Source organism: Ctenopharyngodon idella, chromosome 3 (assembly GCF_019924925.1).
Source record: "Ctenopharyngodon idella isolate HZGC_01 chromosome 3, HZGC01, whole genome shotgun sequence".
Taxonomy (NCBI): Eukaryota; Metazoa; Chordata; class Actinopteri; order Cypriniformes; family Xenocyprididae; genus Ctenopharyngodon; species Ctenopharyngodon idella.
In genome coordinates, this window is record NC_067222.1 from 52,408,054 (window position 1) to 52,424,394 (window position 16,341).

The 16,341-nt window shown below is 37.2% G+C and overlaps 1 protein-coding gene across 1 annotated transcript in view; it reads right to left on the minus strand.

Moving 5' to 3' along the window:
* The window catches only part of LOC127508735 (NACHT, LRR and PYD domains-containing protein 3-like), a 62,595-nt gene that overhangs the window by 13,184 nt on the left and 33,070 nt on the right, over positions 1-16,341 (minus strand). Inside the window, exons 9-10 of the mRNA XM_051887039.1 lie at positions 7,917-8,090; positions 3,236-3,282 (exon numbers count right to left, since the gene is read on the minus strand). Coding sequence (XP_051742999.1) covers positions 3,236-3,282; positions 7,917-8,090 — 221 coding nt within the window. The remainder of the gene's footprint in view (positions 1-3,235; positions 3,283-7,916; positions 8,091-16,341) is intronic.

Here is a 16,341-nt window from a genome sequence, read left to right on the forward strand (position 1 = left end):
AGACCGGACAGTGACTGAGTGAACTGGCGTGACTTTTATGTGGCTGTGGTGATGATTGTGAATGAGCGTCAGGTGTGGCTTGTCAGTACTCAGGAGAGGGAGTGCGATGTGATTGGGTGAGTGTAGAGCCTGGCGTGTCTGTGACGCTTACCCAACACTGGTGAAAAATCTCTCAAAGCCTCCTAAAGAGTGTGTGTATTACTGCCCCCTAGAGGAACATGATGAAGTTGATCTGACTGAGATTGATATTCAAACATTTAAAGGGGCTCTATGTAGGAATGACACCTAGTGGTCGAAATAGGTACTGCAGTCTAAATTCAAAATATTGTTTGCCCCGCCCCCTCGTTCAAAGACTTGGGTGGCCAAAGACACGCAACAAAAGGGAGCGCAATTGACAATGAAAGCTGAGGAGACTTACACACTGTAAGCTGATAGTTGATTTATCTGTGTTTTAATATGCTGTCGTTCATAGAGATTTTTAGATGGATGCAGAGGCTTTTTAGGTCAGGTAGAATCTGCGATTCTCTGACCCAGTTTGTTTGCTGGTTTCCATGGCTGCAATACGCGGTGTTTTCCGCCAACTGGCAACCTGTGATGTCGAAATACTATTGGATAAACTGGCATCACACGGTTTCGCACAGACCAAAACAAAGACAGACATTCCGACACGGAACGCACATTTATCAGCAACACAGCGCACGAGTGTGAATCCCGCGGTATCTGCCTTTGATCTTGTAGGTGTCTGATCCACTACGAGAACAGAGAACTGTCCGATTTGCCTGCACTTTTTTCACTCCTCCCCTCACTGCTGCCGCCTACTCCGAGGCGCATCTCAAACAAGCCTAATGTATGATCTGCCGTTTGTTTAGTAATTGTTTGCGGCAGTTTCGTCACACAGTAGGGTAAATACAGCTCACGTCGCTCCCAGGTTGAAAAATACAGAAATTTATAGCGGAAAATACGGAAATTTATAGCATCACATAAACATGAATGAACATCAGAAGGAATGTTATTTCAAATGCGGAAAGACGTAAATACACACCATTTTTCAAGTTATAGTTCTGTAGTGTAAACTTGGCATAAGATGCTGCACTGGCTGACTCAGGCGGCTGATCTCGAATCGCTCTCGCGGTACTTTGAAGCAATACGTCACAGTCACATGGCGAGACTTGAAATTTTGCATAAAATTAATTAAACATATAATAGTGACATAAATATCTACCTAAGGACATGTCATTACTGAATAATGCATATAAATGTGAAGTGCCATCAAACGTACCATAGTACGCAGTTGCATGTCAGCGCTATCTATGGTCACATGATAATGTCGTCGTGTTACGAATGAGGGAGGAGGTATTTCAAAATACAGGCGGCAGAGAGGAACCATGGCTTTGAGAAATTTTGTGAACAATTGCAAACAAACTTTTTTTTATAAATGTGCTCACTTGTGTCTATCAGATAAACATGGGCACCTAACATTTTTTAATCTCTGTATATTAAAAAAACATATCCTTAAAACCATAGTTGGAAATACAAGAGACCTTGAACATTTATATCACCCTATTTCTATGCTGGTGACACTATTGCTTTGTGTATGTTAAGCAACATCACACGACCAAGAGTGAAATATTCCACTGGAGCAGAGCAAGCGACCAGAGCGTTTTTAGATTCATTCCTATGGAAGTTGAGTGTCACACTTAACTTAGCGTGAGGCTCAACTTCCATAGGAATGATCTGAAAACGCTCGCTCCACGCCAGCGGACATGCAAACCACTGCAGGAGGAGGTCTGGGACACATTCCAGACGAAACAAGTCTAAATGCATCTGGTTGTTGAAACCATATATGTAAATTTTCAATCAAAAATACTAAAAATAAACGTGTAAATTTAAATTTAGTTGTTACAAAGATATTTCAATTTCACAAAGAAATATGCAGCATTTTGTCTGAGAAATAATACTTAAGACATTCTCATTTAAATATCATTTTGTTAAAAAAAATCTTGAGAAAATCGAATTGTGAATTGAGTGAATTGTTACATCCCTAGTGGTTTGGTTTTCAGATAACCAATACCAATCAAAATACCAATGCATGAAACTAGAGGTCGACCGATATATCGGGCCGATATTTGTCTTTTTTTAATATATAAGCATCGGCCGATATCCGTGTTTAGTAGCGCCGATTTAAAGCCAGGCACGTCCGCGGGCATCCCTGTGTTATTGGTGCGGTGGAATGTGCTGCTGCCACATGTAAATTTCCAAAAGTTTCAACAACAGTCCTGGGAGATAAAGGTAGCCTAAGGCAAAAATTCTGATATTTCCAAGTCCTATGGCCATATATTTACTATATATTACTAGTAAACTATGAAGTGTTGCTCCACAAACAACGGATAGCATAAAACCGTCAGGAACTGGCATAATGCTACAGCTGTTTGAAGGTTTGCTTACTTGTAGTTAACTTTAAGGACTTCACTTAAACTTGTCCAAAACTACCAGCAGCTTGCTTGCTAACATATTAGCCCCAATGTTATAAGTTCTGTTTTATTTTTCCTGTATCGGAGTCGGAGAATTTCACTCTGTTCTTGGGGTGGAGAAGGCGGCAGCTCTCACAAACACTGCAGCGTGATTGAGGGCTACGTTACTCCGACAAATATTGTCAATATTAAGAGGATTTGGCATTTCCAATTAATGTAAGCCTGTTACATTCTTCTAGTCTATTATTATTACTATTAGGTAAAGCTACTTTTATTATTAAATTAATATTATAATAAATTTGCCCCGCAATAATTTCACAGCGCATCACCGCATAACTGACTTGCTGTGAGGATAATAAAAATGCTATCAGCTCCTCTTTGAAAATGTTTTAAACATTTTTTTAGGTCTATTATACAATGAATTAGACCTATAATTAAAATTATTAACAGTCGCTTAGTAGCTTAGGCTACTTTAAGCACCAACTTTAAAAAAAACAAAAAAAAAAACAAGCTGTTTAACACGAAATACATATATATATATATATATATATATATATATATCTGATGGTTTACTTTGCTGGATATAGGCAATGATGGCAAAAAGGATGTGTTAAACAAGATAAATTGTGTATGCTTAATTTCACGCTAAGTGAAAGGATGCGCAATTAATCACGATTAAAAATATTTATCTATTGACAGCCCTAATGTATATAAATATATATATATATGTGTGTGTGTGTGTGTGTGTGTGTGTGTAGACATACATTTGTGCAGTCCTGCTGTAATCCTGAACTCTCCTCCATGATTCACACTGCAAAAAAACATATAGTGTCAGTAAATACACATTTAATCAGTAAATGTGCACACACACACACACACACACACACACACACACTCACTCACTCACTACACACATTCACTACAAACACACTAACACATACATTTACACACTACACACACTAAAACTCACTCACTACACACACTAACACAATTGCATTCACTCACTACACATACACTCACATTCAATCACTATACACATTAACACACAAACCCACATACACACACAGGGTGATTAATCAAATGATTAATCAAATTAATTGTTTAATTGTCATTTTGAATTACAATTTGGGCATTGGACATGGTAAAACATGCTTTAAACATACTAGTAATATTCTATAGTTTGTACGGTCATGAAAAACCTGGAAAAGTCATGGCATTTTAAAATAGCTTTTATATAATTTCTAGGCATGGGAAAGTTAATAGGAAATTAATAGGAAAAAAAAAAAAATAAACCCAGAAAGTTTTGGAAAAGTCATGGAAATTAGTTTCAAAATATTTATATAATAGAATATATGTTTAATGATAATATTGTTTAAACAAACTACAACACTTAACGTTCATTCGAACCATCCAACTGCGACATTCCAACAGATTTAGTTTTGTAGCGTTGAGCATTATAACCAATCACACGCGTGTTCTTATTGAGTTTATGAATGTGATGGCCAATCAGAAGTGTTCAGATCAGTCATTGAAATGAAGAGTTTTGTTCAGTCTATGCTCTCTGACTGAATTCTGAAACTGTATGTAGAATTCTGAAACTCGAGAATTCTCCCATCATAAACAACAAAGTGCAGATTCGATGTCAGAGATTCATGTCACAGTGTAGTCAGCTTCTGAGATTTTAACAGGAGTGTTTGTGAGAGTGTTTAAACTCATGCTAGACTTAAGTTATGGACAGCTTCACGATCGGTCACATTCTCTGCTCTCTTTCTATATACAGTTTATTCCAGTTAATATAATTTATTCATCATGCTGATACGATTACGTGAATCTTCTTTTTCTAATGTGTAAAAAGCGTGCAGTTTCCCCAAACACAAAAACATTTTTATATAGTTTTTTTCAACTACTTACACACAAAAACTTTTCAGGTCACACAATTTTTGAAACCTGGCACTCAAACAGCAGAACCACACACCAAATCCGCAAAACCACACACTAATTCTCGGCCTTTGACTCATTTTTCAATTTCATAAACAAAACACAACACACAGTTCTCTATGTAACACACAAAAATCTAACAGGAAGTATCTTGATTTCCTTTTTCAAACGCAACCAATCAAAATGCCACACTAATTCATCAGTGCCTCACACTAACTCCTCACATGTGCAAACACTCATTACTTTACTTAACACCAACCAATCATGGCTTTAGAATAGGCCTATAAATAGGCCAAAGGTCAAGTTATAGGTTTTGAACAATTTTTCTGTTACCCTATTGAGGAATTTTTCTCCACATGGTGCTGGAAAGTGCATGATCGTGGTCCCTATGTCAACATAACACTTCTCCAGGGAATGGAGGAGGCATGTGGAGACACTGACGCTGCCTCCATCCAAGGTTGGATACGCAAGAGAGAACATAGCATGTGACGTGGATGAAGTATTGTGGCCGGACCCAGCCAGGAGGAGAGATGGAGTCTAGATACACCCAACCATCTCGCCCACCAACAAACACACACACACACACAACACACACATGTTGGGTTTCCATGTTTTATGGGGACATTCCATAGGCGTAATGGTTTTTATACTGTACAAACTGTATGTTCTATCCCCCTACACTAACCCTACCACTAGACCTACCCATGACAGAAAACATTCTGCTATTTTAGATGTTCAGAAAACATAATTCTGTATGATTTATGTATAAGCTTGTTTGTCCCCACAAAGTCAAAATGCACTGGTATTACTTTACCTGTGGGGACATTTGGTCCCCTTCCAGGACACACATACACATCATTCCTTTGGAATATTCACCTTTTTCAAAAATATGTTAGTTTTTTTTGGTTGCTAGTTTTTGTTTTGTTTTGTTTTTGTCCAACTACACATGGTTGATGTATTTATTTTGTTTCATACTGTGCAATACTGTATTCACAACCACAAATGCTTACAGTAAAAAAAAAAAAAAAAAAAAAAAAAAAGTTTGGTTTCAATTGTCTAATACAGATGACAGCGACTTAAAGCAGAACTGCACAGAACGTTTTCAGAACTTTCTGGCTAACATGCTTGACACTGGCAACATTCTATAGCTGACTTCCCAAAGGATTCAGCAGGAAAAACTAACCATAGGAGAATGTAAAGATGAACTCATGCTAGCCATTGGACAGTTCACCATTTGCTTGATGGAGAAGGTCAACACACACATTTCACAATGCTGATGCTGACAGAGACAAAGCTGAAATACTCAGAGGTTTAATTGGAGAGTTTGAAAGCAGATATGAACCTCTGAAGTCATGTGATCACACTGTTTGGTTTTTGATGCATCAACCTGGCCCCAAGAAATGCAAGACCTCCACCGTTTTGAAAACACAGTAATCAGCACGATTCTCCAGAAGAATGAAGCCATCTTGCCTTTGGACAGAGAATCTACTATAAGGGAATGGATGCGTTTAAAGCAAGCAGGAAAGCGGTTGGCTGTGTATGACTTGGTCAAGATAGTTAATACAAGCAATCCAGATTGTTACTGCAACATTTACAAGATTCTTAAATTGCCCTTTAAGCTTCCTTTGAGCAGTGCAGCTTGTGAGAGAGGTTTCTCACACCTCAATATAATAAAAAACAAGTACAGATCCCGTTATCGTTTTTCAGCCCTGATGCACATTCACTTGTCAAAGATGACTACAGATACATTTGACCCAGAGGCAGCAGTAGAGCTATGGATGCAGACAGCCCATTATAGACTTAACCAGGGAAGTGCATCCATTTCCACCATCCAGGAGGCAGCAAGATCGTCCTGTACTACAGTTGAAATTGAGGACAGTGAGGAGGGCAGTGAGGAAAATGATGTTAAGTTTCGCTGTGCACAGGGTGAGTACCAATTCCAATCTCTAAGTACTCTCATGAGAACCAGGCTTAAAACGTTGTGTGCATCCCTGTTTAACACAAATATTTTAGGATTCTATCAAAAACTTGTTTAAAGCTAAAAATGGTACTGTCATTTATTAGGAAAAAAACTGAAACAACTAAATAGTTTCTAAATAATATTCACACATAATATCCAAAAAAAAAAACAACAACAACAACTTAATAACAGTCTCTGTTATTATTGACTGTAATTGAGCATCTGAAAAAAAAAACCAACTATGAAGTGTTTTACTTTTTCCTGCCTTTCTTGTAAAACAGTAAAATCAAAAATTCATGGATGACAACAATAAATATATTGTAGCTTTAGAAATACTGCTGTAACTAAAGAGCTTACACATACTGGTGGATTAATCATTACAGAAACATGAAAAATGATTTTAGCTCCAATACTGATAGTTTAGGCTGCCCTGACCTGTGGCACAAACCATACAATGGGTATCAGATGTCTAATAACTTTAGCACTGTATATAATGAATATAGTTTAAATCTCTATATTAAAAATGAAGATAGTAATAAAGATAATAAAGAAAAATACAAACTCAGTGTAGCAGGCAAGATAAATGTTCAGCAGGAACACACACATTCACTCGACACAATCACCTCTTACTGTCATTTCTTTATCCTGTAAATAGGCTGGTAGCACTTTATTTTACAGTACGTGTACTTTCCTGGTACATATATAGTAATTATGCTGTACATACAGGTAAAAGAAGGTACTAACAAGGTACACAAGGTACTTACCTGACATGTATGTACATGGAAACTAATAAGAAACACTGCTGTACTTTGTACCTATAGACAAGTGTTGGGTAATAACAGGCACTTACTCATAGTGTCCGTATATGGTAACTAACAGACACATTACTGTACTTACTAATGGTATGTACATGGTAACTATGTTGTACTTATGGACAAGTGTGGGTAATAACAGGCACTTATGTGTGGTAACTTGTAAGACACATTACTGTACTTACTAATTGTATATACACAGTAACTGTAGCACTCACAGACAATTGTGGGTAATAACAGGCACTTATGCGTGGTAACTAGTATGACACATTACTGTACTTACTAGTGGTATATACATGGTAACTATGTTGTACTCACAGACAAGTGTGGACACATAACGGACACTTACTTAACTACTGTGAAACAAATGTGGCTCACCAAAATGATACACTGCAGTAACTATACAGCACTTCATAGTGTTAATACTTATCAAGTAGTCCTTTTAAGCAAGGTTTTTGACACATGACAACTGAGTATACCAAGTACAGCTGTAGTGTTACTGATCCGTATGTATGTATGTCATCAAAATACCCCTATTGTGCCAATCGGTTAAGTGAATCATTGTCCAGTAAAGATTAGGCAAGTTGAACTGCAATAGTATATCATCCAGTACTCAAGAAGTATCTTGTACCATTATTACCAGGTTTATTATTATATTACATATATGTAAATTAGATTTCAGTAAATTGTGGAAGTGCACTACAACATAGTAGAAGTCATCCATGCTTAACATACTTGAGTTTGTTCAGTCTGTAGTTTGGATGGTTGAGCGTATCAGTGAGTAGCTTCACTCCTGAGTCTCCTGGGTGATTGCAGCTCAGATCCAGCTCTCTCAGGTGTGAGGGGTTTGAACTCAGAGCTGAAGACACATAACCACAGCCTTCCTCTGTCACCATACAGCCAGACAACCTACAAACACACAACAACAATCCACATCACATTAGTTTAGCAGTCAGACATCAGTAACACACAGTCATTTGGGTGGTAGCTGTTATTTTCTGTAGCTTCAGTCACAAAAGTAACAAAAGTGAAGTCAATAGAAACATTTATACTCCAGTAAAGTAGAAATATACTTAAGAACAGGAATAAAGTATTTCTACATTGTCACTGGACACCAGTGGTCGTTTTTAATTGATCTCACTGTCATTTCATAAAAAATAATTTCGTGTTCAATTAGCATTATCAGAAAGAAAGAAATATTCCCCCAAAACATTGGACATTATATCTTGCATTTAAATGTAAAGTAAATAAGGCATTTGATCTCAACCAGACAACAGTGGCACATTACTGCACCTTACACTACAAAGTAGTGAAAGAAAGAATATAAAAATAACATTTAAAAACAACATTTCTAACTTTCCAACATTTCTAACTCTCACGCACGCACTTTGAAACATAACAATGAAATCTTCAATTTCAGTTCAAGAAGCTGTCAATCAAAAACTCACTGTCAATCAAAAACTTGCTGTCAACCCCGGCCACATGAGGGATTTGTACCAGTATGGCACAGTGAATTATTTTTTTTCAAAGAGTTTTTTCATTAACATTTAATTCATATTTTTATTAGTTTTTTGAAAAGTTACATTCAAAATATTTGGCACAAATCTAATTCCATATTAGTCAAGTAACTGAGTGCAGCTGAGAAGCAGCGACTTTACAGGCAGTGTAGGCATGCAGAACCTGAACACAGAGCAGAAAAGGAAACAGGACTGTGCCAGAGATATTGAGACAAAAAAAGAAAACGAAAATGGAAGACAGAAGAGAGCTCAATGCAAGGCACAGAGAGACTGTCAGCAAAGATGCAAAGACTATAATAATGTTGTTATTATTCTGCTGAACAGAAATAATAATAATCAGGTGTAGTGCTGATGTAAATGTGTGTATCATCAGCGTAGCAGTGATACCCCAATCCATGACTCCTACCAAGGTGTAGCATATAAATACTGAATAATAAAGGGCCTAAAACAGACCCTTGAGGAACTCCATGGCAGAGTTGGTTTTGAAGAGATCAAAGGTGATAGGTAATCTTAAGAGTGACCTCTAGTCTTGGTTCGACACAACGTTGAATATGACCGACAGTGAGAGAACTGTCATTTACAGAGCATTATGAAATTGTTTACTTGCAGTTTGTGATGCAGCTGCTGTCAGACCCAATACAGTTTGCTGCTTCATCTTTCAATATCAGTTTCTTTCCAAACTTTCCATTACACCATGCTTCATTTAATTCCTAGAATGAGTTGAGCACAACAAATTGAGCACATATTTCTGTTACTCTTGATTGTTGTTTGTCTTTTATTGTAAACTGTGTCCCTTCCTTGTTTTTTATTCTGCAGCATAGGGCTGTCATGATAACTGCAATATCCTTAATACTGCCCTACTGACAAGACAACCACAGAGGAATGCAAGAAACACAGCAACCATGATATTTGCATGTTATCTTTTCTCGTAAGGTTATGCCCTTCTTGTCTTTTCACTTCGTGCATGTGTGCCAAATATTAAATAAGTTTGTAATGATAACATAATATGTACCATGGTGATTTGTACAGAGGCTCCGTAGCACTTAACAAGCCTAAACAGACAGTGAATGAGAGAGAGAGAGAGAGATCGACTGATCGCATGCGATTACCTGCATCTGTCCTTCAAGGTAAGTCATTAATGTTTGTTAAAAAATGTTGTCATGTTCAAGGAAAGTGAAATCTCTGTCTTAGCATCCTTTTAATGTTCAAGGGGATTTCCAATGAATGGCATCAGCGCTGGTAAATGCATTAAATCAATGCCACTGATCTCTATGAGGTTAAGCATCAGCTTCAGCATTACCCCTGCAATGCATTGCTGGTCAGCTGAGCCTTTTAAAGTGGCACTCAAAGTAGAAATGATTTCAGCAGCTTGTTTCATTACATCCATCATTGAGTGAATCAGTGTTTTTGAAAATGTAGTTGAAAAAACGCTTTAAAGGGTTAGTTCACCCAAAAATGTCTGTCTTTAATTACTCACCCTCATGTTGTTCCACACCCGTAAGATCTTTGTTCATCTTCAGAACACAAATTAAGATATTTTTGATGAAATCCGAGCGGTATATGACTCGTCCAAAGACAGTAATATAATCAACACTTTGAAGGTCCAGAAAGGTACTAAAGACATTGTTAAAACAGTCATGTGACTGCAGTGGTTCAACCTTAATGTTATGAAGAGACGAGAATACTTTTTGTGCGCAACAACAAAACAAAAATAACGACTTTATTCAACAATCTCTTCTCTTCCCTGTCATTATCCTAACAAAGTTGCCGTAGTAAGCACAGTGAAGGCTTCAGTGTTTACGTCAGAATGCCGGCTCAGTATTGGCCAAAGCTGATCACACATGTGCAGTACAATTGTTTTTTTTCACTCTACCAGACATCAGAGGGCAGCACTGTAATGTCCATTATAGTGTTTTCTTCCTTCTATTTCAAGCATGTTGGTATTCCCTGCGCTCCATTTGGAAGGGCTCATCTCTATGCCCTAATCCCTTCAAAGGGTTTACCCTCCGGAGTGAGAGCTTCGAAGGCATGAAGGGTGAAGGGGTCAAAAAACTATTTCATCTTAACGAGACAATCGAGGAGGAGTAGATGGTGCAAGCTGCGTCTTTTGTTTAACGTTAGTTTATTTATTTATTTATTTATTGTTGGTTTATTGCACCATATAGTAGGCCTATTGTGTCTCTGTATTTGAAACATTTGAATGGACTGATAAAGGGAGCTGTAAAGTATTTTTGTTGAAGTACAATGTCGTTTTGACCATAATAATGTACCAAATCTAACTCGTATAAATATTACAGTACTATAGAAAAATACTATACATACATTTATATGTAAAATTGAACTCCGAGCCTCCTGTACCCATTCTGTGACGGCAAACAACTGGTGGCCCAAAGTGTTGAGCACTTCGGTTTGGGACGACCCTTCAATATGGCGGCCATGATTGTTTTCACTCCGAAGTGCCCTTTGGAGGGCGATATATCCCGTTTGGAACATACTGTTTGTATCGCTCTTCTGCACTCTTCTTCGACAACTGCACAAAGTACTTTGCATATTACCACCTAATGGATTCTTCCATCTCTGCTGTCTTTATCTTGCGCATGCATCGTTGTAAGTGCACTGCAAACTCTCCTGATGACGAAAATTACATAATGCAGACGGTGCGTGGATGTGGATGCCTGAAGTATACTTTGGCCTTAATGGTGTTGAGGAATTTTTCAGTAAATAGGTAAAAAAAGTACTTCATTTCCCCCAAAACACATCATAAATGTATAGATGAGAAGTAAACAAACAAACAAAAAAGATATATAATATGTCTCATTAAAATGAGAATTTTTTATACAATCACTCTATAAATGCTTGGGGTCATATTGACCCCCAAACCCCATGAGTGTAAACAAGAACCAAACACATTATGAGGGTTAAAGGGTTAGTTCACCCAAAAATGAAAATTCTGTCATTAATTACATCATTAACGTCATTATTTTGTTCCACACCTGTAAGACGTTTGTTAATTTACACTTTCAAATGCCCAGAAAGGCACTAAAAACATTTAAAACAGTTCATGTGACTACAGTGGTTCAACTTTAATGTTATGAAGAGACGAGAATACTTTTTGTGCACAAAAACAAAACAAAATAGCAACTTTGCTCAACAATATCTAGTGATGGGCAATTTCAAAACATTGATTCATGAAGCTTCGAAGCTTTACGAATCTTTTGTTTTGAATCAGTGGTTCATTTTTGGGTGAAATAACCGTTTAATAGCTAGGACCATAGAAAGTAATGATATGCAAGGTTACTGTATTAAGACAGGATTCCTTCTATGAACATAGTTCTGTTAAAGTAATAAAATATTTTAGCATATTACAATATTTGAACTTTAAATAGTTAAAATACAAGAACAAATACCAGAACTACAAAAGCTGAAAACATTTGTCAACTGTGTGTTCTGAGCAGCTGAGAGATGTTTTTTACAGTTGTTCTCCTGTGCATTAAACACAAATCAAGAGGAGAGAGACCAGAAGACAAAGATACTTTTGAGTTTCCAGGCCAGTAAAAAAGGCTTTGTCAAGCATCTTAAGCTTGAGTGTTGAAAACTTTTTTCCTTAATATGACATTCCAAAAAATAAATAAGTTGCTTCTTGAATCAATTTGCCCCCAACGTTTATGTCAAGGTAAAACTGAACATTTTCACCATATGCTATATCAAAGAAAGACACTGAATACCGTATATAAATACTATTGAAAAAATTCAGTGCCAACTCACTTCTCACAAAGGTTTTATTTAAAGAAAGTTAAACTTTAAAGCTTGCTGAATTTCCTTAAGCAAGTTCTATTTAAATTTGAAATAAAGTAATTTTTTATATATGGTACTTTTCTTAATGCACATGGTCTCAAAGCAGCTTCACAGAAATCAATAATATGACAATTAGAGCTTTAATGGAAATTGTATTTGCATAACTTGCAAATTATATATATATTATAAATATATATTTGTCCTCAGTGTGCAGCCATAATTGTGTAAATATATATTCTTAAACATACAGAAAACATGAATTGATGCAAGCAAATGTTAAGAATCAAAATCTTGCAGTTTCTTGCAAAATCTTTATTTGAACATATAGTTGGATACATCTGACTTTTTGATGATTTGTTGTGCTCTGGCTTGATCTTTTTTATCCCTAACGTTACACACAGCAAAAACCATCATTCTCATAAAAGCATGTGGAAAGAAAGTCATTCAATGAATTATATAGAGTATATGAACAGATGTATAAATGGGGCGTACATCCCTTCGGCTTTATCACCTGATCGAAATAATCTATAAAACAAGCTGTGATCAGAAGAGCAACCAACAAATTCCATTCCGTTCATTTGTTCATAGTTCAAAACATTTATGAATTTATGAATGTTCATGTATACTCCAACAATTAGAACAGTTTCTCACAGGAATTGAATATTTCACAACACTGGTGTAGACGGACAGACCGCTCGGCGGCTGACTTGATGCAGTGCATGCCGGTAAGAAATTTTGTCTGACTTGAGACAGCGGCGACGCCATGTGACTGTGATGTATCGCTTCAAAGTACCGCGAGAGCGATTCGAGATCAGCCGCCTGAGTCAGCCAGTGCAGTTTCTCAAGAGGAGCTGCACAAGCTCTGATGACGACACAGCTGATTCACGATTGGCCAGATTCACCACATGACAACGATCAAGTGTGTTTCGTGTTTATTGTCACGCCTTCAGTTCCACTAATGCTCACAAATCTGTTTTTATAAGTTAAAGCTCTCTTCATGTAGTCGTGATGCTATATTGTGTCATGTTTATCAAAATAAAACTGAAAAAAATGTAGAATCCACTACATTGGTATTTAAATAATATATGCTTATGTTGAACTTTATTCTTGTAAAAACAGACGCTGTAAGCAGTACATAAAGTATTGAATGAAAATGTCTCTGAAACATCAGTGTATTAGTCAAATATTGCATTTATTTCACTTCAGCTGTGATAAAGTATGAAAACGCAGTGCGAGCGTCACTACGAGAAGCAGAAAGTGTCCGACTTCACGTCTGTTTTCAGCTCCTCCCCGCCTACACGTGGCTACTCTCGCCGATCGGTTACATCCAGCCGCAGCCGATGTCGAACACACCTGATATCTTCTCAGGAGGTGATCATATGCATTTGGAGCTTGATTAAACAAAGGCTTTGAGAAGGACGTTTTAAGCTAGGAAACTTGCAGGATTGTTTAATGGTAAGACAAAAGATGGAAAATTAAATTTCTCATATCATGACATAAATGTTTAAAAGGAAATTAGTTTTAAGACATATTGCTACTCCAGAAGTGGTCATTTCTGTAGAATGAGCTTTAAAAATGACAACTGATCCATTTGAGCTTGATTCTCCATGTCTAGTTGTCATGGCAACCAGATATACTGCATGCTGATTTGCTACAAGGGATGCCCTGAAAAGGTAGAGTACAGGCCACTCAAGAACATACTACGACTGATCCCTGAACCAAGCTTAAGTAGATTTGGATGTATATTTTGGGACGGCGGTCCTGCAGGAAAGTCCATTGATCATCAAGCTTCAGTCTCTGCACCAAAGGCATCACCATCTTTGCCAAAATGACTTGATGCTTTTTTTATTGAAACCATGTCGCTCTCCTTGGTGCAGTCATTTATTCTAAATATATATTTAAAACTAGTAGCATAGAACACATGCACATTGTGGCATAGATTTCTTTGCTGTTCCCTGCTCTTGTGATGAACCTAGTGAATACTAAAGAAGACCATGTTCTCTGTGTGAACTGATTATTTCATAGAAATCTGTTGAGTATGAAACAATTGTGAGTGTTAGGGAATTAAAATAAATTGTATATAGGTAGTCAAATATGGTAAACATGACCAAAGGCGTCTGAAAGTAACTTTTGGGTTTCATTCATATATTGTTTGGAGCAAGTTGTGTGTGTGCATGTGTAGTTACTCTCTCTTTCTCTTTCTCTCTCTCGCCCCCTGTCGCTCCACACTCATTTGAGTGAATCAGGTGCCGCTGTTTTCATGGGCGGAGCCAAAGTGATTCTATAGCTGCGTCTCATTTTGAAGGCTGCGTCCTCCAGAGGTCGCATTTGAAGGTTGCATACGTCATTGTGGTGGTCTCATTTAAGGTAAGAAAGAAATTACAGTATTTTACACCTCATGAGGAATAAACAGTCAATTTTATTACGGTTATTTTTCTGAAATAAGACACCCTTGATAACGTATGCAGCCTTCAAATGCGACCTCTGGAGGATGCAGCCTCCGAAATGAGATGCAGTGTGTGGATATGAGCGGAGTGGGAAGCCTGCTCATAGAATTCTCTCTCTTGCTTCCTCATGCTGTACCGCCTGTGTATGTGTTTTCCCAGACTGGTGTGTGCCATTGCCGGCTTGCTGTGTTCTGCTCCTATTCTTGTTAAAGCTCGTTGTGAGGAGACTGAATTGTTAGAGGTAAAGGCCCGTAAATGTATGAGTTGCAATTTTCTTTTTAAACGGACTGGGGTGTGTTTCCCAAAGCCAACCATCATCGCAAGTTCCAGCATTACTAATAGAATTCAATAGAACTTTGGACCATAGTTGGCTAACAATGCTTTTGGGAAACACACCCCTGATTGTCTATTTGTTTAATTATACATTTTTTCCTGTTTATTGGTCAGCAGTGAGGTAAGAATTGTAATTCTTATTTTACTCTTTTACTTCTAGGAAAGACGTCTAAAAATTAGTTAGAAAACCTCTTCTGTTTGTTGTTCTGGCTGACTAAACCCACTGATCCTGAGCTACTTATTTCCGTTCACAAACAAGAGAAAACGTACCCTTATTTAAAATAAACATTATCCATTTTCGACACTTCGTTGCGTTGTGTGTTTGTGGGAGCAGGAGACGGAACTCTGGGCAAAATTCATTAACAGGTGTCGCTCTCTATGTTACGCTCAGTTGCTTTGAAGGTGTAGTACGTAACAGCTGCTGTGAAAATAATTCTGCATTGTTTATTCTTTTGATCTTTTATTCAAATAATTCACAAGCAAAGGTGGCCTCACTGCTGAGTGTCTTGCATCTGTAGCTCCATATAGCTTTGTTTTGAATCTCTATTTACTATCATTCCTTGTTGTTTATATTGCTAAATATAACTTACTCATTACCATATATCTGATATTGTCTAATATTACATTAATCTGACATCACTAGCTTTAATCTAAATCTCTTAACACAACACACAGCATTTTGAAAGTGCCCTAGATATTGGTGATTCTATTACAAGGAACGTGAAAATAGAGACACCAGCCACCATAGTCACATGTTTGCCGGGAGCCAGAGCACCTGACATCAAAGCAAATTTAATGGGTTATTTCACCCAAAAAACCTGCAAGACCTTTGTTCATCTTTGGAACACAAGATATTTTTGATGAAATCCGAGAGGGTTTTTTTTTATCTCCCTTCAAAAGCAATGAAATTACCACATCCAAGGTCCAGAGAAGTAGTAAAAACATTGTTTAAATAATCAAAAAAAAAAAAAAAAAAAATCAAACAAAAATAATGACTTAATTCAACAATTTTTGTCTTCCCTGTCAGTCTCCTACGCAGTTGGCGCATTGAACGCAGTGCAGGCTTCC